Here is a 25449-nt window from a genome sequence, read left to right on the forward strand (position 1 = left end):
AGTTCACTTTTTAAGAGTCAAAAGAGATCGGAGGACACCTAGCCATCCACGCCTTTTTTCCTCAAACCCATCCGATAAGAACTTTGAGATAGCCATTTTGTTAAAAATAGTTCAAAGATCATATAACGAAAGCTCCGGGGTCGACACAGCCCCCCAGGGCCCGAGGGCAGGCGTTGTAAGTTATGCCCTGGGGAAATATATGGTTCTTATAGAAGGGATGTTCGTAAAACTTATGAGAGGGCTTATTTGATTGGAAATTGAAAGTCTTAGTTCAGTTTTAGGGAGTGAAAAGAGATTGGAGGGCAACTAGCCCCCCCCCCCCGCGCACGCCTCTCTTTCCCCAAATGCGTCCGATAAAAATTTTGAGATAGCCATTTTGTAAAAAATTGTTCAAAAGTCAGATAACAAAAAACCAGGTGTCAACACAACCCCCCCAGAGCCCGGGGGCAGTGGGGCAGGCGTTGTAAGTTATGCCCTGGGCATATATGGTTCTTATGGAGGGAATGCTCGTATAAACTTCAAAATGGGCTCATTTGATTTGAATTTAAAAGTTCTAGTTCATTTTTTATAAGTCAAAAGACATCGGAGGCCGACTAGCCCTCCCCTCTCCACGCCTTTCCCTATACCAGAAACATCTGATAAAAATTTTGATGCGGGCATTTTTTTAAAAATAGTTTCAAAAGTCATAAATTAGAACTCCAGGGTCGACACAACCCCCAGGGCCCTGAGGTAGGCGGTGTAAGTTATGCCCTGGGGCATATATGGTTCTTATGGAAGGGATGCTCGTATAAACTTCAAAGAGGGCTCATTTGATTTGAATTTAAAAGTTCTAGTTCACTTTCTCAGAGTCAAAAGAGATTAGAGGACAACTAGCCCCTCCCCATCCACGTCTTTTTCTTCTCCAGACCCATCCGATAAAAATTTTGAGGCGGCCATTTTGTTAAAAATGTTTCAAACATTAGGTATTAAAACTTCGTGGTCGACACAACCCCCCCCCCCCAGGGCCCAGGGACAGGCGTTGTAAGTTATGCCCTGGGTGCATATATGGTTCTTATAGAAGAGATGCTCGTATAAATTTCAGAGAGGGCTCATATGATTGAAAACGGAAAAGCTCTAGTTCACTTTTAAAGAGTCAAAAGAGACCGAAGGACAATTAGCACCTCCCCCACGCCCTTTTTCCTCCAAACCCATCCGATAAAAATTTTGAGATAGCCATTTTGTTAAAAATAGTTCAAACATGAGATAATAAAAACTCCGAGGTGGACGCAAACCCATTTTTTTTTACTTTTATATTGTTACTTTGATACTAGTTTGATACTTTGATGAACATTTGATTTCGAAAAAAAAAGTTTGATTTTGAAATAAGGTATTTTTAAAAATATCTAAAGAGCAAGCTCTTTGCAAAGAAAAATGAACAAAAATTAATTAAAAAAACTTTCCGAAAAAGAAGTTTTTTAAAGAAAAGTAAAGGCCATTTTAATCTTAAGATCAGCAGATACAAATTCCATTGCTATTGAAGTATAAATGAAACCCAAAACGAATATAAATTAAATAAAGAATCAATGCAAACAAACATACAATAGATACTAATGTAAATTAATAAAAAAAAATCTTAAAACGAATGACACTTAAATTGAATATACAAATCAAGCTTGAAACGAACAAAAACACTACAAACAAGAGTTTGGATATCGCCTCCTTCTCTCCCTTTAAAAGTCTAGAGCCTACTGCGTTATTGGCGCTTTACTGAAAACTATATGTGTCTTGAATAGTCTTGGAAAGTATAAACAAAATCAAATTGAATATTTGATATATAATGATATTAATTGTTTAAACATCCATCAGTTCAAGATTTTATTTCACTGTAATTTTATTTTTATTTTCAATGCTGTAAGAACTAGAAAAGAAAATATTTGTAATGTAATTCGTCTCAGTGAAGGTCCAATGACGCAGTAGGCTTTAGGTTTTTACAGTTAAGGAAGGGGACAATTTTAGGGGTCTTGAACAATTTTAGAAAGAACTGATAAATTTAACTGAATATTTGATGTATAATGGTATTAATTGCTGAAAGCTCATCAGTTAAAAATTTTACTGTAATTTTGGTGTTTATTTTTAATATTAAGTACAAAAGAAAATATTTGTGAAACAATTCGTTTTCAGTAAAGCGCCATGAGGCAGTAGGTTTTAGACTTTTACAGTGAGAGAAGAGGAGGATACCCAAACTCTTGTTTGTAGTGATTTTTCTTTGTTTCAAGCTTGATTTGCATATTCAATTTAAGTTTCACTTGTTTTAAGATTTATTTATTAGCATTTTTAGATGAAAATTTTTTTATAGAGCTCCAGCTTCTTTTGGGCCCTGTCACTTGGTACGCGGCAAGATTGTATAGATTAGATTCTCAAGTTACGCATTAGTACGATTATTGTAGTTTTAAGTAATGAGGTGCAACATCAGCAATTTCATTTGAACTGAGAAATTCTGGAGTGAATTCAATTCCTTCTTTTTGTTTATACATCACAGAATCATACATTTTACAGGATTTGTATTCTCCTGAGATCCATAGTGATTTTAACTGTTGCTTCTCGTAAAAAAAGACTTAATCAATTAGCTAGGCCAACATATGAGACAAAGGGATCTTAACACTATGCCTCCTATGGTGTGCCAACACAATACCTCAGTTAGAATTGAGCCAATATTACAAAGACAATACACACACATCCTAACAACTACAAAACATGGTTTCTCAGCAGAAAAGCCATGCCTCACTTAGGATTGGCTTCAAATTACCAACAAAACTCAACTACAACAGAAATTACCTTATCAAATAATCATCAAATGACCTCGTCAATCAACTACGACATTTTAGTTGATGGAGGAGAATACAAAACTATCGAGACCTATTTTGCCAGTAGACCTCAAGCCTAAAGTCTTCTAATCAAAATTTTTACACTTAGTAGATTGGTCTTAGTAGACTTAGTTTACTGGTTTGATTTGTCTTAGCGAACGTCCTCTCCTACTGTTATATGAGTGAAGAGTCGAACGAGGAACAAGAATAAAATAGCGGAGAAAAATATCAAAAGAAAGTAAATAGTTAAGAATATTCTGAATTTTTGATGACTCGAATCTAAAAAGACTAAGGGAAACCTCTAATTTTGCTCTAAGGCTTAGTAGACAAGTGAACTTATCAAAAACTTCTCACGTTCAATGTAACTGCTCGTATTCACTAAGTCACTCTTAGAATATATTTAAATTTAACAAGTATCTATTTTACATAAAATCGTAGATTTCAAGAAAAAAACTAAATAAAATTACAAATACCCTAACTTAGTTCACCTTTTTTTTGCTATTGGTTCCATACCCACCGCATAACGCCAAATGATCATTTGTAAACTAGTAATTGACTGTTAATTACCGAGGTTACTAATTATTAACGTAGACTATAAGGAACAAGAAACACCTTGAACAAATTTCCCCCCCCCCCAAAAAACCCTCCCATTCCCCAAAACGAAAAATTTTCCCCTAGAAGGAAATAATACAAGAAGTAAAAGAGCATAAGTTCATTTAGATAGTATATACAGGCCTCCCACTAGATTTTTTGTGAAAAATATTAACTTTATGAACTTTTGACCACAAAAATATGAACTTTTGATTGTGCTTTTTATATGTGCACCTCAGAAACTTTTAAATTTCGCTAAGAAAAATAAAACGATTTCACATCGTCTTGATAAAGAAAAAAAAAGAATAATATTCGAGAACATCAGATGAGTTTTGATAGCATCAGAAAATATGCCATTATATTTTCGTTCGGTCACGTCCCCTACTGCTGCCATCCATTCATTTATACTTATAGATGGTGACACGTTTTGACTATTCCACGTAATAGATTGCACCATAACTGATTTTAAGATAGGTTACATTGGGTTAACTACTTTAAAGTTAGGGAAACTAATCGTGCACAATTACTTCGCTTGCCCTTTGTAAGGAAAAAGACAGCAACTGCAAGTGCTTTCCCGCAGATGACAAGAAAAATATGAACTTTATGAACCTTTTTTCTAAATTATGAACCATTTAGGAGCCTAAGTTAAAAATATGAACTTTCTTCATAATTAGGAACCCAGTGTATATAGATGTATATATTGTATATAGATTTATAGTCCCTAAGAAAAAAGACTAGAAAGGTCTACCTGAGAGATAAAAGTAATTATCCAAATTCCATAGAAAATCATATTGCTGAAAATCCCTTCAAACACATTTCGCTGGCCATGAATTTTTCGGGCGTTGATCTCGTTAAATAAAGTCATCATCACGAAAGTATTGAAAATCACAGTGAAATGTTGAGACGGAGGGTCATGAATGTCAGCTCCTCTTCCAGAGTCAATCCTCAATAAATGCTCCCCTAGAATAAATATCATTATGAACTATTGTTAAAGTATCAAGCAAAGAGTATGGGTAACTTAAAAATTATATATATATATATATATATATATATATATATATATATATATATATATATATATAAATATAGCGATCTAAAAAGGTCACAACTTTAAGGGAGAATTTGTATTTTTACAAATTCTTCCTTAAAGTTGGGTTCACATTGTCTACCAGGCATGTGCGCTGTTTTGTGACATTTATTTATGTACGTGTTATAAATAAAAATATTCTACTCTACTCTACTCTACGGTTAGAAGATAATTGACAAAGAGAATCAATTTATATAAACCTACTACATAGCCATGCCAAAACTGGCACATTGACATTTCTGACAACAAAAACGATCCAAACAGGTCACAACTCTAAGGAAAGTTAAGTATGATCATGCACTACAATTATGTGAGTGAGAAGTTTAGTAAAGAGCGAATCATACGAGGAACGAGATTGAAGTAGCGGAGAAATATGACAAAATAAACTAGATAGTTCAAAATACACTATAGTTTCGATGACCAGAATCTGCAAAGATTAGTGAAATTTACCTGTCAAATAAATTCAATATACTTATTTTCAAGTTAAACAGGGTTCATAATACGCACGTAATTTACTATGCTATGTGGTTATGTTAAAACCTTTCACACTTAAACGACTCCTTTCACACTAGGCTAACGTAAAAAGCAATAAAATCATCAAGATCATAAAAAAAGATCAATATCTACTTGTTTAAGCTTTAAGCGAGCCACATAACAAAATTAGAAAGAAATGTTTGATGAAACAGCGACATAAAAATCAAATAAAAGAGATCGATTCAATTAAAATGAAATTTGCGAATTGAACGAAATGAAAATGAAATTTGAATGAACACTAGTTTTTAAAACATAATTTTTGGTCCATAAACCATCGGCTGATTCCCAAAGACAGCTACACCTTTAAAGGAAACCTACACTTTCTTAAACTATCGGTGCCACATGTTTGTAGCATTGTTTTGGTGTCATGTGCTTTCGCATATGTTCGGTGCCATATGGTTATCGTCATAAGTTTTTATTAATTTTTGATCCATGTTTTTTGTTACACATTAAGAACCCGTTGCTGCCAAAAATTGTTTAACTGCATACGAATGCCTTTTTGATCAAATTTGAATTTTAGATTTTTCTAACCTTTTTTTTTATACATATGTTTATTTAAGGTTTTGTTTAACAAACGTAAACATTCAGATTTCATTTCCACTGTATTTAGTTCTTTAAGGATTATTAAATATAGGGCATTAGAAAAAAAGAGCAGTTTACTTTCTAATAGTAAAGAATGAAAAATTGATACATATGTGTAGTCACAAATTAGAAGAACCTCGAAATAATTAACGAAAATAAAATAAAAAGTAAGAGAATTGAACCTGAAAATTTTACTTAAATCAATTTCTTAAATCAATTTAGTTCAATCAAATTAAATTCATCAATTAAATCAATTGTTGAAAAGAGAGAGGGTCGAATAATGTATGCAAGGGCTGGTGGTAAAATCAGAAGCCTAACACGCAGCAGGCACAACTTGAACGGCACAGATGATCGGGTGTTAGAAGGCGCCACAAGCTGAAATGCCTCCAACTAAAAATTCACATGCTGGTGTAAAATAATTATATTATATTTGTCTTCACTTACCTAAAGAACTTTTTAATTTCTTATTATAACGAACAAAAAATTAGTAAACATACATTCAAAATTTGAACAGCGATTTCATAAATAAAATAAAATTGTTAATGAAGTTAATGAAGCGTGTGGGTGCTAGTAATAAAATTTACAACCTGACGTAATACTAGTGGCAATTCTCACCTCAGCTGCACCCGGTGCAAAATATTGATTAGACCCCCCCCCCACCCACCCCCTGTCTCCCAAAAAAATGTCAGGTCAACTTTTAACAGATTTTTTATTTATTAACAAAATTATTTTCAATTTATTAATTAATCAAAAGTTTATTTTTTTATTATTTTTTTTATTAATAAATAAGTACTAATTATTTTAATTTAAACATTTGGATTATTACTATTTGGATTATAACATTTGGATTATATTAATTGATTACTAATTGTTTTCATTTCTAAAATTACAAAATGATTATAACCGTTAGGTTTTTAATTTGAAATTTTGCACCCCTAAAATTTGTGCACCTGGGCAAGTGCCCACTCGGTCCCCTCTCCTAAAAATACCTCTGCCGTACTACAGGCAAACTGTAGCCCACAGACTGCAACAGACTGAATATAATTGCAACTTTCATTCACTTACCAAGAAATAGTAAGCAGAAAATAATAGTCATTTGATAAACAGCTTGTCCAAGTATATTTTTCATCATGGTTCTAGATATCAACGGCTTTGTGCGTCCGTAAGGTTTACGTGTAAGAAGATCAGCGGTGGGCATCTCAGTTGACAATGCCAAGGAAGCTAGTGTGTCCATAATCAAGTTCACCCATAACATTTGAACCGCCTATAAACATGCAAAAAAAATTGAGTAGTAAATTTGTTAGTAGTAATATTAAGAATGATAAGCAGAACTGATAAAAAAGGCGATGCATTTTCGGGCTGCAATAAAGCGCCGACTATTGTGATCGTGATCACAATAGTCTGCGTTATTATAATACTATAATGACTTTGTGATCGCCGTAAAGTCACCAAAACTTTAAACAGGACTAAAAATATATAAAAATCGTTTCTTATAAGAAGAAAAAACTCCATAGCTAGTTTTCAAATAATTGGACAGTATCCTTACAGAGAAGAGCAATCAGAGCTTAAAAACACAGTTCACAAGAGAAAAGAAAATAATAAACAATCAAGAAATAAAAATAACAAAATTTAATAAGTTAAACACATACAAATAATAATAAACGCATATAAAAGGCTTAGTTTACCTATGTCTAAGTAAAATTACTTCTCGTCTTGTTTTGATAGATTTCATGCTTATGATGCTAAATAACGGGGTTGAGCGGAGGAATACTCGTAATAACGATCATATCAAGCAGTTCGTGGTAACGAACTGTAAGTAAGGAGCGACCCGGCTCAATAGTAACCGAAACTCTAAAAAACGGAATTTTGATACCCGTAGATACTTCAAAGCATCGGGCTTTTATGCTGATTTCAAATATATAAGTTTCATCAAGTTTAGTATTACCCATCAAAGGTTACGAGCCTGAAACTATTTGATTTATTTTCAAAAAAAGGGGAAACACCCCCTAAAAGTGATAGAATCTTAATGAAAATTACACCATCAGATTCAGTGTATCAGAAAAACCCACTGTAGAGGTTTCAAGCTCTTATCTGCAAAAATGTGGAATTTTGTATTTTTCGCCAGAAGAAAGATCACGAATGCGTGTTTATTTCTTTTATTTGTTTTTTTTTCTCAGGGGTGATCATATCGATCCAATGGTCCTAGAATGTCGCGAAAGGGCTGATTCGAACGGAAATTAGAAGTTCTAGTGCCCTTTTTAAGTGACCAAAAAAATTGGACGGCAACTAGGTCCCCTCCCAGAATCATTTTTTCTCAAAGTCACCTGATCAAAATTTTGATATAACCATTTTTTCAGCATTGTCGAAAATCTAATAAATATAACTTCGAAGATGATTTAATCCCCCACTGCCCCCGGGGGAAGGGCTGCAAGTTATGAACTTTGCCCATTGTTTACACATAGTATTGATTATTGGGAAGCATACAGTCGTTTTCAGGAGATTTTTTCTAGTGGGGGGGGGGGGGTTAGGGGGAGGGGATTATATGGGAGGATCTTTCCATGGGGGAAGAGACATTTATATGAAGGGTGCGCTGATCCAAGCATTATTTAAAAAACGACCAGAAACTAAATAAAAAAAAAAATTCAACCGAAAGTCAGCAGCAATATTAAAAATTAAAAGGAACAGAAATCATTACGTATATGAGGGGGTTTGCCCCTTAGTCAATACCTCGCTCTTTACACTAAAGTTTTTTTTAGTACTTTCAAAAGAGTACTCTCTCCCTCTCTCTCTCGCTCTTTTTTTCTTTCGCATGTGGATTTTTTTCTTCCTTGCATAGTAATGAGTAATGTAGGAAGTATAAAGTAAATGTGAGATATATGGCATACTAGGTTTCTTCGATAAACTTGCGAACATAGACATACCAGCAACTTAAAGGGACCCTCGACAATTATATGTCGTAGTTAGGTAGTGGAAATGGTGGTAAATTGAATCTAAAATCTTGTGATGGTTTAATAAATTAAAGTTCTAATAATTCTGTTGAAATTAAAACGGTATAAAAATGTTGATACAAAAATTGTAAGTTGTATAAACCACCCCGCCATAAAAAAAATAAATATAAAGCTGTTCACCATCTATAAGAAAAAATATGATATTTAATATTTTCTGCATAATTTTTTGGCTTTGCACTTCTGACCACTATAGTGAGTGGGTTAAGCTTTTTATTGTAAAAAAAAAAAAAAAGGTCTTGAACCATCTTTTGGGGTCATGCCCTCTTTGTGATAATTTTATAGGTCAAACCATTTAACATGTCGCCAAACTTTGTTCAAGACAATTAGTTCACGTGAATTAACGACAGGAGTACTTCATTTACGGTTTTGATACTGTTGCATATCCGGAGTTACTTTTTTTGTGTTTCAGCTCGAGATTCGAAGTTAAAACTAATTTTAAATATTCAAGAAAAAATTAGAAATGCATTTGGTTCAATAATATGGCTTCATGGCATCTATCGTCGTGATATTTTAAGTTCCCTTTTTAATACAGTTGCCTTCACACATGTTTTCTATACTGCCCGTCGTTTTCGAGATTTAAAGATTTTTGATTCGTCTTCAACGCGCGTTTACTAGAAATTAGATATTATAATATCTTACTAGGTTTTCCAATTTGTTTTAGTAACACTGAATTAGTTTTGACATTTAATATTAAAGAGCCGTTATAACGTAAATCATTTTTTTTTTGTTATTATTATTACTCTTTTCTAACAAACTAGCACAGTTTCATAAGAGGCATAGATGAGCCAGTGACTTTCAGTTATGCATCATTTTGTTAAGAGAAATCGAATATCTTGATTCTTAGGGAAGTTAACCATCGCCCTACCCCTTTGTGGAATTACGTTTATAGTACTACGTTTTAGTACTTTTTTTTACGTTTTTACTACGTTTTAGTACTATTCTAATTAAACGGCCTTTTTGATTCAAGGGTCATTATTAAAAAATTGGACAAAATTCAAACTTCAGCGTAAAGAGCGAGGTATTGACTAGGGGGAAATCTCCTCATATACGTAATAATTTCTGTTCGTTTTAATTTTTAATGTTGCTTCTTACTTTCAGTTGAAAAAACTTGTTTTTTTTTTATTTAAGTTAGTAGTAATATTAACAATAATAGCAAGAATTATAAAAAAAATAGAAGCATTTCGGGCTGCAATAAAGAGCAAACTATTTTGTGACTTTGTGGTCGCCGCCAGAGACTGAACTAGCACTATCATATTAATAACGATCATATGATTAAGGTGATCATAAACAATTATATGATTAATGTGATCGTAATAACGATCATATTATTAACAATAATAGCAAGAATTATAAAAAAATTAGATGCATTTCGAGCTGCAATAAAGGGCAGAATAATTTGGTGACTTTGTGGTCGCCGCCAGAGACTGAACTAGCACTAAGAATAGCAACGTCTCCACCCGTGAAATTGACTGTCTACCAAGCGAATAGAAGTCAGTAATTCCGGTAAATACTGAATATACAACGAAGTAATACTATACATAGACTATATATAATTTCTAAAAATAATTTTGTTATTTCTATAAATGTAATTTTTAATTAAAATTATAACTATAATTTTTAATTAATAAGTGTATATATATATATATATATATATATATATATATATATATATATATATATTTTACTATGATCATTAACTATAAAGTACTATATATAATTAGTAGAACTATATATAACGAAGTGTTATAGTTATATATTAAGTATGCAAGGTTTCCCGTTTATCTTGGTAATGGTAAATATATAAAAAGCTAGAAATAAATGTGATATTTTTTCTCGCTTTTCCATCATATCTGGGGGACATTTCACGACATTTGAACTGTGTTTAAAACAGAAAAAAATGTTGTATATAACAATCCCTTGTTATTTGCTAAAAAGATTACGTATCGAGTTTTCAATAATTAGAAAGTATCCATACAGAGTAATTACAGCACTAAAACCTCGTTCAAGTGCGTTCAAGAGAAGAAAAAGAAACAATTAGAAACTAAGAAAAATCAATTATGTAACAATAGAAAATTTCACTTATAACAAGCCTATAAAAGTAAAAGAAAATATAGTATTCACACAAGTAACGACGGAGACCACACTGAGACCACTTTTCCATCATACAAAAAACAGGAAATCAATGAGGACATTTCCAAAAATATTGATTAAAAGAAAATCTAAGCAAATATTTCAGCCATTTAACCAACAGTCGCCTTCAAGAAATAGAAGAAAAACTAAAACATAGAAAAATAAAACCAATAATTTTTGGGTTGTTTTCTTGTGTGCCAGAGCATGAGGGGTGTACTGAAATTACCTTCAATGTCATCTTCTTCAAATAGATATCTGGAAAACCATCTTGTTTTATATAATTTGCAAGTGTCCGTAACAAGTAGCCAATCAGGTGAGTTTATACACGAACAGCTGATGGCAATATTTCTCCAGAGTGCTTTTACAATTACAATCCAGTTCGTTTCCAATCATCACAATAGAGTATAAACTGTTTTGTTTCACGGCAAGGGGATTCAGTTAAAACTTCCATTAAGAATTTTCTATGGTGGGGGGGGGGCTTGTAACCTTAGAGTTTGGGAAAGGGGGCAAAATACTTTTCTTCGATTCTCACAAGAGTAAGAAAAAACGCTACAGATTTTCTTCAATTTTAGGCGTGTCATTTGACAGACTCTTTGCCTAGATTGGGATAATATTTGATGGTTACAAAATAGTTTTACAGTATAATTTCATATTTATCATTATTTTCCAGGATGTCCTTTTATACATAAAAAAAAGTCTCTCAAATACTCTGAAACTAAAATCTAAAAAAATCTGCCAAAAGTATCTCAAAAAGCGCCAACTGCACTTACCTTGAGAGGTGAATCTTGAATAAAACAGGCGCCAATAAAAGCAACGACAACAGCAACAACGTTGACAGTCAATTGAAATTGAAGAAATTTAGCAATTGAATCGTATACATTTCGTCCCCACATAACAGCTTTGACAATACTTGTGAAATTATCGTCAGTTAGTATAATATCAGAAGCTTCTTTGGCCACATCTGTACCAGCAATACCCTGAAATTATAAATTGTTTCCAATTAATTACATTTTCTAATTGATTAATTACCTTTTCTAATTAATTAGATTTTCTAATTAACTAATTAACTTTCAAATTAATTTTATAAAATTAATTTTCCAATTTAATTAATTAATGTCTTTAATTAATTGTTCATAATTAATTACATCTAATTAATTGTTTCTAATAAATTAAGTTTTTAAAACTGTAAACAGATTTACAGTTTTGTTTACTTTGTTCCCCCAATTTGAGGGTAACTAATAAATAAAATAAATAAACAATCTTGGGATACAATTATATATTGTTGCTATTGAAAAAAAAGGTTCAAAAATAAAACTTGTTGCTCCCTTTCTAATAATTTGAGAGCTAATTTATTTTCCATTGTTTTTACTGTTTGGAAGCAGTTTCGTCAACAATTCTATGCAATTCAACCCTTTCAAGTCTAAACGACTTAAAGATGCATATATGTGTTTTTTTTAATACTGAAGTCCGACCTGCAATACAGTACGGATACGAGTGCCGAGGAGTGACCTGGCTGCACAGTTGGGATCAATACAGTTACTACACATTACAAGATTATTTAGCTGATAAACAAAATTCATCAAGTTATATGTGAATAAATAAAATAAATAAACAATCCTTGGACACAATTTTATGATGTTGCTGTTGAACAAAAAAAAATTTTTAAAAATGTAACTTGGGACTCCTTTTCTAATAATTTGAAGGCTAACTTATTTTCATTGTTTTTATTTGACGCAAGCAGTTTCAACAACAATTATATGCAGTTCAACTCTTTCAAGTCTAAACGACTTAAAGATGCATATATGCATTTTTAATACTAAAATGCAACCTACAATACAATACGGAGCTAAGGGCCGGGGGTGACCTGGCTGCACAGTTGAAATCAATACAGCTGCTACACATTAAAAGATTAATTAGTGTCCATACAGCGACACAAATTTCGTCAGGTTACAAATAGGAATATGGGATTTGTCTTATATTAAGCAGACTGAAGCAAATTATACAGTACTGGCTAAATGCTCTGAGCCTGCTAGCAAATGCAGCTTATTTGAATATGATGCAGTCGAAACAGAAAAGATCGTTGCCATACCAAATAAAAGTTGTATTAGATGGAGCAGGACTATCTTATATCGGGAAGGAGGGGCTAGTGACCGCCAGAGAATGATGAATCGTTTAAGTCTCGGCTAAGGAGTAGAACGGAAGGTCAGAAAATCCATACTTGTAGTCAGGCAGTAAAGAGGTCCCAGACGTTGAAGCTTTATGCCAAGGTTAAACAGGTTTTTGGTATTGAATATTATCTTAAATTAGATTCACCGGTAGCAGAGACCAGGGACATGATTTCGTATTCGAGCGAATTGCCTAACTCTAAGAAAAAGAAAAGATGATTTTGAAAGGAAAAGGCTAGTCTTAGATGCAGATTACTCTTGCCCCAGATGCAATTTAGGAGTTGAGGATTTGGCACCCCTTCAACAGGGTCCCAGCAGCCTTCTCATCTTGAGCGCTATACCCTTGAGTTCCCGGCGATTCTATTGACGACTTCAAAAATAACAATCGTTCACGTTAGTAAATATATTAGTGAAGTGGTAAAGAAAGGAGAATAATTTAATTTTGTTTTTTGTTACTTTTGTTGCGAGGGCAAAAAAATATTGATATCTATGTTGCTTACCTTGTGATTTATTATCAAATAGTGCGTTGCACGCCCTTGTTCGGCTTATAACAAATTTATCATTAGTTAAATATGTTTTTTTAAGTTTATCAAATATCTCGGGAGCCCCAAATTTACCCTAAATTTGCATGTGTCTCGCAGCGGTATCCTATTCCTCTTCATATCTTACGGCATCGTAGAGTACCAATGTTAAATGGGTATAGTACCTATGTTAAATTATGCGCAGGTGAGTTCCTTCTATTTTAACACCTCTTTGTGCAATACAGAATTTCAAAATAAAAGTGAATGTAATGGAATTATGGCAATCAGGTCTATTAAAAAACATATACAATACTAAAATTCGTTCCAGATCACTTTCCTTTGTAGAGACATCGAGTTCTCATCCTAATATCTCTTAAATTAGGACCTTTTTTATAGGTCGCAAATTTATGATTTATTTTCGGGTTTTTGTAGAATGTTAGAGCAATTTGTACAAGTTGTATTTACAAGCTTCATTCATAATCTACTCTCTTTATTTATGAACTTAAAATACAATTTTATACTATTTTCGACTTAACAAATTGGTCAGTATCCGAGACTTGAATTTTGCTTATAAGATCAAAAAAACTCTTCCACGCCTTCTTTTCTTAGTGCTACTGCTTGCAAACAAAAATTGATTCTAATGTTCGTGTCATTTCCTACCTTGTCATTGGTTGTTATAACAGCCAATCAAATGGTCCCAACCACAAATACTGAAACTTAATGAGTGTTATTCGCGGCAAGCCGCATTTAAGTGGTAAGAAAGTGGCAGGCGTAAAAAACAATGGAAAGCGATGCTGGCTTTATAAGACCAGCCGGTAAAATTAAACCACAGTTTATATAATTATCCAGTATGATCTTTCCCTATCTCACCCATTATAAAAACCCGGACCAAGGTGCGAGTGCTCCAGAGAACGTTTTCGCAGATAGAAACATAGGCGGCATCAGATCTTTTCACGGGCAGACAAGTCAGACTGTGATCTAATCGGAAACAAGTGGAAACCCGCTATTACGAATAATGCACTTTGTTGGAAACAATCGGAAACAGACTAACCCGCTAATGCAGAAAGAAGTGAGAGGAGCTTTTTGTTCGCACCGAGAACGAAAACCAGAAATGATCTGCGATAAGCTTACTGGATAATTATATGAACTGTGAATTAAACCAACTATTCGTAGATAATGAAACAGCAATTTATTTAAAAAATGACCACGCTTCTATGGTCATAATCAATTCTTATGAATAAACAAGCGTTAATGGACTCTGCAAATTTTTTTAAAATTGGATTCCTTTCCTGGTGCAGTTGCCAATAAAATGATGAAATAAGAAAAAACTGGAAGTCTTGTTAAAATCATGAGCCTATTAATTTAAATTAAATACCACAGGCCAGAAATCGCTCTCCAAGTCTAGCCAATTCTTGCCTTCTCACGAACAACAGTCTTTCGACTAGTACCGAAAAAGGCCAGTCTCATGTTACCGAACATGTTATTCAATATTTGGAGCATGACAAATAGGATCTTCATTTTGATCACTTTTGGGAGTGGTCACCCGTCGCAAGTGTTTTTTTTATATCTTTTTTGGGGGTGGCTATTAGAAATTTAGTTCTTATGTTTTTCGGTAATAAATTATTCTTGATTTTCTTTAGATCACTGACTTTTAAAGTGGGCACTGGAACTATTCAGGAGGGTGGTGATATCCATAAGTGCATTATAGTGATTGCAAATAGTGAACTACAGATGCGTTGCAAATAATGACTTGGGGTGACCTAAGATTACTACAGCCGAAAATAGTCCGAGAATGACTTAAGTTGTTACCAGAACATCTTTTGTGCGACAAGCAAAAGTTCTCCGAGTTATGTATTACCAAATATAGGTAATAATAAACAAATAATATATAAACAATATAATAACAAATAATAAACAAATAAAAACACATAAACAAATAACAAGTAAAACAAATAACAAATAAAATAACATAAAAAACAAATAATAATAAATAATATTAAAAAAATAACAATGACAAATAATAAACAAATAAAAACATATAACCAAATAACAAATAATAAACAAATAAAAACATTTAAAAAAATAACATAAAAAAATAAACAAATAAAAAACAAATAATAATAAATAAATAAACAAGAGGGTTTCCAACTGTTTTAACTGTTTTGTATTACCTTTCTATTCTGAATTCAGCCAGCAGTTTCATATGATAAAACATCAATGTCTATAATTTACATTTTTTTTACAATATCTTACAACAGATAAAAGCAATAATGCATATATCCTTCTGTTTAATTACTATTCAAATATAAAAAGAATAATTTTCTGGGGGGAGGGGGGGGGTCTGAGTATATTATTCAGAAAAGGATGTGGTGGATCACCTACCACCCCCCGGTAGGTAGGTTCTGAATATTAGGAGAGTGAATACATTAAAACTCACCATTGCAAATCCCACATCAGCTTTTTTCAAAGCCGGACCATCATTAGTGCCATCTCCTGTGACAGCAACAACTTCTCTGTTATCAGTCAACTTACTATCAATTATTCCTTTCACAAGAGTATATTTGTCCGTGGGGGACGACCTCGCAAGAACTTTTAATCGAGGCCATACTTTGTCTAATAACTCTTGTTGAACCTAAAAGTAGATAATTAAGTTGATAATAAGATAAATTAATAGATTTAAGGAAAGGGTAGCCGCTGGGTACCGAAGAGACACAACCCGAGAATTGAGGGTTTTGTTCTAACATCTCTCAGTTAAATTATTTGAAATGAATATATCAAATATATTAAGTTATTTATCTATTATTTACTAAACTATTAACTATTCAATTTTTATTCTTTTTACACTGATAAATTATTTCATTTATATTTAATAATACAAATCGAATTTGATAAGTTGTATTTATAATAATGTATTAACTATTACTAATTAATTAATTAAATTATTAATTATTATCATACATTTCAAAAGAAAAATTTTGCAAAAAATTAACGACACGCTCATTCATTTTGGGATAAAAACTACAAGTTAATTAAGATCCACTTTGAAAGCCCTGGTCAAGTCTAAAAACTTCGTAAAAAAAAATCAGATTCATCAGAAACAGGCTAGATGAAACTTTTTCATTACTAACCCTTTCGAGGAATTTCACTTTTCCCGAATTTCCCAAATAAATTGTTTATTTTTTCATAGAAATGTATAAGAGTTACTGAAAACTATGAAGGACGTTGGAAACATCTTACGATTTTGTAAGGGCATCCTTCATTCTGTCGAGGCTTCGGAATATTACTTTTGGCGGAGTGGATGGAGGGGAGGGGGGTAGAAGCAAACAAAAACTTGCCAAGTGTATCCAGAACAGCGTACTATGGAAGATTCTTTAGACAAAAAGTTGACAAATTCAGACAAATGAAACTCAGAGAGGAAAGAAAATAACAGAATGAAAAATAAAATCAAAAAGAGGTGAAAAAACGAGGATTTTGTTAGCCAGTGGCGAACCATGAAGAAAAAGAAATAAGCAAATATTTCGACAAGGACCTCTGCCAAGTCGGCCTCAGTGCTAAACAAAAAAGAAAGAAAAGAAAAACGAAACCAACGAAAATCGAATTTCGTTGGGAAATCGGATTTTCGTTGGTTTCTTTTTTGTTTAGCACTGAGGACGACTTGGCGGAGGTCCTTGTCGAAATATTTGCTTATTTCTTCTTCTTCATGGTTCGCCATGGCTAAAACATTTTTCGTTTTTTCACCTTTTTTTTTATTTTATTTCCTATTCTGTTATTTTCTTTCCTCTCTGAGTTTCATTTGTCATAAATAGCCAGTGTGGTCTTAGAATGTATCTATGACAAATTCAGGGAAACGGATATAATTAACAATATAAAAAATATGATATAACTGAGCGTATTTAGAGAAAAACTTTTTAAATTCAAAATATTTACATAATTGAGCATTACTGTAACTAATTTCAGCATATAAGTGAAATAATGGTCTTTGATTCCTTTTTTAAAGATACAAAGGAAATGCTATAAATTCCGTCACTCCGTAAATGCTATGAATAAGACTAAGGCCATTACATATTTGCGTACTCCTAACTCTGATCTGAGAGATTGGCTTTAATGCAAGAGAAGGAAACAAAAAAAAATTATTGTAATAACAAGTTCCCAAGGTTAACTGCCGACAAAAGTCAGAAAATCAAAATTGATCGCTATCAAAATCATATAAATGATAGAAATCTAGGCTAATTTATAGTAATTTGTTATTCTTGCAAAAGACCAATCTTAGAATATTTGCCAAGAAAAAAAATTTACTTTTCCTCAGAAAAGAAGAGAAAGGGCAGGAGAGATATATGCTTACAGGTGCAAAGAGGTCCACCCACTGTAGAAAGAGAGGTACTTTGTCCAGGGAGGAGCCGAAATACAAAGAATGCATTATTATCACTTGAAAGTCAAAGTTAGACTTAGAAAGAACAGGCTTCTTCGATTTCAAGGAGCCGCATTAAAACTTAAACAAACATATTTTGTCTTTCAAAATCTTTGGCCTTAAAAATGCGATTTTTGAGATGAAAATACAGATAAATATAGAAAGAGAAGGAGAGAGTGATAGAGAAGGGGAGAGAGTGAGGAGGGAGAGAGAGAGAGAAAAAGGGAGAGAGGGAAGGAGGGAGAGAGAGAGAGAAGAAGGGAGAGAGAGAGAAGAAGGGAGAGAGAGAACGAGAGGGAGAGAGAGAGAGAGAGAGGGGGGGGGAGGGACATAAAGAGAGAGAAAGATAGAGCAAGAGCGAGAGAGATGGAATTTTCACTAACATTTAAGCACAGCTTCAAGATTACACATACAGAGGACTTAGAAGCCAGTCTATACCAGGTTGTGCAGATTTGACAGAGATTAGTAGCAGAATTCAGAAATCTGGGATATTTTCTAAGAGTAATATCTCTGTAGTAGAAAAAAAAACCGAACCTTTATCTGCTTTTTAAACGTAATTTTGAAGAAAAAATATAACAATAAAAAAAGTGAACAAAATCATTTGTTGGCTTAAGTTTTAATTATAAATTTAATAGGCTGCATATTTTTAGTTGTAAAATTCACGCCTCTCCGAACATCTTTCCGAACAGTCGAATACTAGTTTTTAATTTTGTAGGGTATAGACCACAACAAGTGGCTAAACAAAATGTGGAGTACCTTTACTGGTATATCCGATAAATATTTTATCGGTATCTATCTCGTCCACCCTAAGGCTTTTTCCAGATTTTTAAGTTAACATTTCAGAAGTCAAAATTTTGATCCAATTTTTGAAATTTGTAATTCTGGATTCAAATTTTTAACAGGGTACACAAGGTACAACCTCAACATGAACACAGTGCTGCACCTTAACGTAAACACAAATCCCATAAACACAACCTGTAAACACAATACTCCCAATGTGTAAAGCTTTAAACGTAAGAAAAAGTATTGCAAGATCTACGTTCATGTGGAAAAAAAAAATTCTACTAAAGATCTAATTATTTATTTTCCTTCAAGTTTAATTAACTATTATTACTATTATTTACATTTGTACTTACTATTGATAAGCTGTTATTATTTACAATTATTCATATTCGAAGTAATAATCTATAATAATCACAATAAAACTTTCCATAAATTTTGACAGCATTCTAACATATATTTATTAAAACAGGTTTAGTTATTATTTTTCTCATATTTATAGGTTGACTTACCTCTCCGGTTTGGTCCCTAACAGCCTTATTGAAGTCCTTCCCCTCAAGAATAAGACAATCTTGATCCTTGGTAACGATTCCACATTTCATCGCAATAGATCTAGCTGTATTTATGTTATCTCCAGTAACCATTCTTACAGTAATTCCAGCACGCTGACACATGCGTATCGCTTCCGGTACCTGTAACATAGAATAAAATATGTTTATTCATTATAAGAGCTTCGAACAAACATGACTATGTCAATATAGAAAAAAATGAATTAAACATCGAAAGGAGCTACAAAATATGGCAACAACTAAAATGGCAACAACTAAAATCCACAGCAGGAAGAACCATTTCAAGGTCAGTTGAGGTCAGCACAATGAGATACGAGTATACGGAAAACAATAGGAAATAAAATCAATGGCTAAAATGACAAACAGATTACTACACAGGAACTACAAATCTTGTAACCCAAGTAAAACGGGAGGGTGGCTATCCTCAAGTCATTTCTGGGCCTTAAAAAGTGCACTACGACTTAGAAATTCCAATTGAATATTCAATGAGCCTTTTTCAAGCTTTCAAGACCAACCTTCCATGAGAGGTGGCAAGGGAAAACGCTTTTTTTGCCCCTCGTCAGGTTTGTTTAGGGGAAAAAAACCAATTTTTTATATTTTTCCTTATTCACTGGCATCCCCTTAGTCCGGGAGTTTAAGAAGTTTTAGGATAGATAGAATTTGTTTATTTGTCACCAGCTTAAAACCAACTGGAGTATATCAATACAGAAAGAAATGAATCAAATAATGAAAGGAAATACAGAAACAGCAAAAACAAAAATCAACATCAGCAAGAACTATTTCAACAAAAGCATAATGAGATACGAGTATACAAAAAACATCAGGATATAGAATCAAAGGTTAAAGTTAGATATGTTCTATGCAGTCGAAATTTGGCCACTGAAGGCGCTTCATCTCCATGATTTGGAAGTCTTTGACCACCGCTGTCTACGAAAAATCCTGAGGATTTGATACTCCAACAGAATCTCAAATATTGATGTGCGCCAACGCTGCTGTAACATCGAACCCACCGCCATGATTGTCAAACAGAGAAGACAGCGTTGGCTTGGTCATGTCCTTAGAAGACCCAACGACCACATCATAAGGCAAGTGCTTCTAACTGCCCCGTTGCCAGATTGGCGCAGGCGACCTGACCGTCAATTGAAGAATTGGTGGACAACTGCCAAAAAAAACCTCGACCCCATTGGCGGATTTCGAAAGTTTGGCGGAAAGTGGGAGAGCTGCTTGCTCCGGTTTATTGAAGAGCTGGCACAAGATCGTGACAAATGGGAGTCAGTCATACTCATACGTAGTCTTCTAGATGCCGAGTGAGGCGTTTGCGTCTGGTCTCGCAACAAGTAAGTACAAGCAGGTAATCTCCAAGTGAATAAGCCCTGGTCTCGCAACAAGTAAGTACAAGCAGGTAATCTCCAAGTGAATAAGCCCTTTCCAAGGGAAAGGGCCTTGCATATTCACTCTTCTATGAGAAAAGGCCACGCAAAAAGTTTTTTTTTACCTTCTGTCAGGCCTGTTTAGAGGAAGACCAACTTTTTATTTTTCCTAAAGTATCCCGTCAGCCCAAGAACTTCAGAGGACTTAGATTCAAGGTCACATGAGCATGTCAATAAACGGTGGCTAACTGCCCACAAACCATTTTGGTCCCTAAAAAGGGTATTTGAACTTCCAAGAAGGCCAAGTTGTCCCTCTCCAAGTTTCTTGTCCACGCTTCATGAGAAGTGGCCAGGGGAAAATTTTTTTGGCCTTTTGTCAGGCCTGTTTAGAGGAAAGCCGGTTTTATTTTATTTTTCTTATACACTGGAATTCCGTTAGCCTTTAGAGATTCAGAAGTCTGATTTCAAGCTAACATGAGCATGTCAATACAAAAAACTACTAATGAAATAATGAAAGCAGCTACAAAAACAGAAACAGAAAAATCCACAGTAGCAAGTACTACTTCAAGGTCAACACAATAAGCTATAAGGAAAAGATCAAGCAATAAAATCAATGGTTAGAATAAGGAACAAAACCTGCACAAAGGATACAAGATATGTTTCTGTTGCCGAAGTGAAATACTCTTGAAGTAGATGGCTCCTGCTTGGTGATGTATTGCAAACCATCAGGTGATCAGGTGTGATGATCAGAATAGTTCTTTTATCATCCCAGTTCAACATAGAGCATGTTCACCAGAGTCTCCCCCTCCCGAACCAATAATTGATAAATCATTCGCAAAAATATGAGAAAATAGACATTTCGGAGATAGACTGAAGCCCCTTTTGCAAGTGCAGTGACTTGTGTCAAGAAAACGCCTTTTGATTAATATTATTTTTAAGTTAAGTTTTGTTTTTAACATCCACAAATAAATAAATGAAAAAATTTTCGCACTAAAAAAAAAAACCTTGAGGGTTTGCGGTGCCGCAAAAATCCACGTAATTATTAGCCTGTTAATTCAATTAATTAATTATGGATTAGTATTAGTTCAATTAAGTTTAACTATTAGTTTATTTGATTAGCTTAATTTAACAATAATTCATCAATTAAAATTATTGTTCGTATAAGCAGAGAAGGATGTCTCGCTCTCGTTAGTAAAATATAATCTTTGGCACTCATAACCAAAAAGCATAATCAATGTCTATAAAAACTGGTTAAAAGCCAAAAGTCGATGTCCATCAACAGTAACTACGAGTCATCACTAATGTCCTTGAGAATTGGGTGTAAATCATAGAAAGTGTCTATCTTGGTTACTTATGACTTATCAGGGGCAGTCCGTTGTTCCCTCTAATAAAAGTATCTTTTCTTCTCGCTTCTAAAGGAACTGTTGGGATAGGAGACTTCCAAATAGGCTGTCTCTTAAATAACTTATAACTGCTACCTTGGTCACGTTAGTCAGCTTTTTAGGTACGGTGCAACGACCAGGGAGAAGAAAGAAGGTCTTAGAAGTTTTCTTCACCCTTTAGGTATTAGTTTGGTTTATGGATACATACAATTTTCGGGCTAGATCAGCCATGTGATTTAGTAATATTTAGTAAGTTTGGTAAGTATATTGTGTGGTTATCCCATATAATGGTTCTTTTACAGTATACAAAAGAACCTTTAACACTAGTATAGCCAGAGCCAAATTTTACCTGTAAACGTTGCTAATTTTAGAAGTAGGTTAAAATCTCTGTTTTGGTGAATACTAAGCATCAGCACTGTTTCTATTTTTCAGAGAGAGAGAAAAAAAAAAAAAAAAAAAAACGTCAAAAACAATGACCTGTTTAAACAAAGAAACAGGTTAAAAATAAAAAAAAAAAAAAGATGAAAAAAGAACAGAACAGAGACAGAAACAGGTCTGTCAAAAACAGGTAAGCTGTTTCTAATTCTGTTCTATTTTTTTGGAAAAGCAGAAACAGGTTAGACAAAAACAGAAAGAGTGCCGACGCTTAATGAGTATATTATTTCCTAGCGATTCTTTTTCGGGTGATTTCTCATTCGTTTGTTTCTGTTTTTTTTTTTTTTTTTTTTTTTTTTTTCTTACCAGGTTTAGAGAGAAATTATTGTGAAAGTTTTTTTTGGTCAAAACCCATCCGAAGCCAATTTTATTCGTAAAGTATGCAGTTCCAAGTAGACTCGAGCTCTACATAGAATTTTGCATTTTTCGGAAAAACTGAAACAGGTTAGACAAAAACAGAAGCAGTGCCGAAGCTTAGTGAGTACATTATTTCCTAGCGATTCTTTTTCGGGTGATTTCTCATTCTTTTTTTGTTTTGTTTTCTGGTTTTTTTTTTTTATTACCAGGTTTAGTGAGAAATGATTGTCATTTTTGTAAACCCATCCGGAGCCAATTTTATTCGTAAAGTATGCAGTTCCAAGTAGACTCGAGCTCTACATAGAATTTTAAATTACATAAGCTTGTGCTATGTTATGGAAAAGTCAAAATAGCAGCGACAAAAGGGAATTTCTGGATAAGCAATTGATAAATTTTCAACATAAATTAATAAAAATTTTTCTAGAAAGCCTTTCATGCTTGATCAGAGCTAAAGTTTGTGATTGAGAAATCAGATGGGTCGTTTTTTAGCACTAAGATCTTACAGCTAAGATCTTTCATCTTTCTGCAAAGATTATAGTTTTTTCAACTCATCTTTGTTCTAAGATCTTACAGCTCAGAGATGTTAGCAAAAAGCGTAAAAGACGCCATCTTTCTGCCATATAGAACAATGATGAGAGAACTGATGATATACTCATCACTGTTCTCAGACCGCTGATCATAGCAGAATGATAAAAGACGTTTGCATAAAAACGACAAAAGATGTAAGATCTTAGCACATTGATGAGAAAAAAAACGGCCCTAGAGTTAAGATTAAAGGCGAAACTTTTTAAAACCAGAAAAGGTGGAAGCTTAGAACAACAGCTTTTCTATCTGTAAGATGAATCTGGCAAACCATAAAAGAACATAGTATTCGCAGGCAGTAGTTAATGATTTCTTAGACCACACTGCCTTTCTATTTACAAATAAAACGAAATGAAAATAGAGAAAGACGAGTATAACATTTCAAATAGGACAGTATAAAATAATAAAAATTCTTTTTTTCACTGATGATAATAATAAAAGGCCGACTTCACAGCCTGAGCTTCCTTTAACTGGAATAATAATAATAATAATAATAATAGAAAAATGTATACTAATTAATAAAGTAAATTATTTTTTATAACTATTATTGTTATTATTATTATATTCCCGTCGATAAAGGCTTCCAGACGTGAAGCGAAAATACTCATATTTTTATTATTATTAATAATAAAGGGGTTTTTCTTTTATTCTCCACTATATTACTTAAAATATTACACCCATTTTTCGATATTTACATTTCTTTTTGTATGTAAGCAACAATTGGGAAGAAATTAGTAGTGACACAAGATTTTTAAAACCGCTTTCTTGTCCTTTTATTTCCCTGTTTCTGCAGTATAAGTGTGACGTTAAAATAAAAGGAATAAAATATCATTCATAAGCCTTGGCTCTTTTTATCGACAGGTGTGACTATGATCCGGCTCGGCTATAAATACTCGATCTTATCTACTTAGGCATAAACCAACAGATCGAGCAGATAATTGATCTGTTCTACAGGCGTAAATGTATATTTTCGAACAGCGCCTATTTGATCTTTTGCATAGGTGCTACACATTTCTTTCTTTCCTTCTTAACTTGTACTTATTTGATCACCTATTCTTTTTATTTATCTTTCACCCATTTGATCTTCCGCATAGGTGCTAAACATTTCATTCTTCCTTTTTTTTAATTTGAACTTATTTGATCACCTATTTTTTTTATTTATCTTTCACCTATTTGATCTTTCGCATAGGTGCTATACATTTATTCTTTTCTTTTTTAATTTGATCTTATTTGATCACCTATTTTTATTTATCTTTCACCTATTTGATCTTTCGCATTGGTGCTATACATTTCTTCTTTTCTTTTTTAATTTGTACTTATTTGATCACCTATTCTTTTTATTTATCTTTCACCCATTTGATCTTCCGCATAGGTGCTAAACATTTCATTCTTCCTTTTTTTTAATTTGAACTTATTTGATCACCTATTTTTTTATTTATCTTTCACCTATTTGATCTTTCGCATAGGTGCTATACATTTCTTCTTTTCTTTTTTAATTTGCTCTTATTTGATCACCTATTTTTTATTTATCTTTCACCTATTTGATCTTTCGCATAGGTGCTATACATTTCTTCTTTTCTTTTTTAATTTGTACTTATTTGATCACCTATTCTTTTTATTTATCTTTCACCCATTTGATCTTCCGCATAGGTGCTAAACATTTCATTCTTCCTTTTTTTTAATTTGAACTTATTTGATCACCTATTTTTTATTTATCTTTCACATATTTGATCTGTCGCGTAGGTGCTATATATTTCGTCCTTTTTTTTATTTGCATTTATTTGATCACTTTTTTTTTTATCTATCTTTCACCTATTTGATCTTTCGCAAAGGTGCTGTACATTTCTTTCCTTTTTTCAATTTGCACTTATTTGATCACCTATTTTTTTTATTTATCTTTCCCCTATTTGATCTTACGCATAGATGCTATACATTTCTTTTTCAAAATCTGTACTTAATAATCACCTCATCGCGAAAATCAGCTGTTCTACGGATATGGTGGCAGTCTACTGACTACGACAATAGGATATTGTGGTAGTCTATTTCTTTGGTGCTGTATAATCGTGTCCTGCACTCAAAAATATGTTGGAAAACAGTACGCCCTC

The 25449-nt window shown here is 33.1% G+C and overlaps 1 protein-coding gene across 9 annotated transcripts in view; it reads right to left on the minus strand.

Annotated features, from left to right (window-relative positions):
* Window positions 1-25449, minus strand: part of PMCA (plasma membrane calcium-transporting ATPase 3) — a 282389-nt gene that overhangs the window by 36002 nt on the left and 220938 nt on the right. For all 9 annotated transcript variants that reach the window (XM_089100636.1, XM_089100641.1, XM_089100642.1 and 6 more), the window contains 5 exons: window positions 19162-19341; window positions 15899-16093; window positions 11546-11752; window positions 6703-6901; window positions 4183-4394 (listed from right to left, as the gene is read on the minus strand). In XM_089100636.1, the coding sequence (XP_088956762.1) occupies window positions 4183-4394; window positions 6703-6901; window positions 11546-11752; window positions 15899-16093; window positions 19162-19341 (993 nt within the window). The remainder of the gene's footprint in view (window positions 1-4182; window positions 4395-6702; window positions 6902-11545; window positions 11753-15898; window positions 16094-19161; window positions 19342-25449) is intronic.

This window comes from Artemia sp. Qi Xiang Cuo, chromosome 14, assembly GCF_049724085.1.
Source record: "Artemia sp. Qi Xiang Cuo chromosome 14, ASM4972408v1, whole genome shotgun sequence".
Taxonomy (NCBI): Eukaryota; Metazoa; Arthropoda; class Branchiopoda; order Anostraca; family Artemiidae; genus Artemia; species Artemia sp. Qi Xiang Cuo.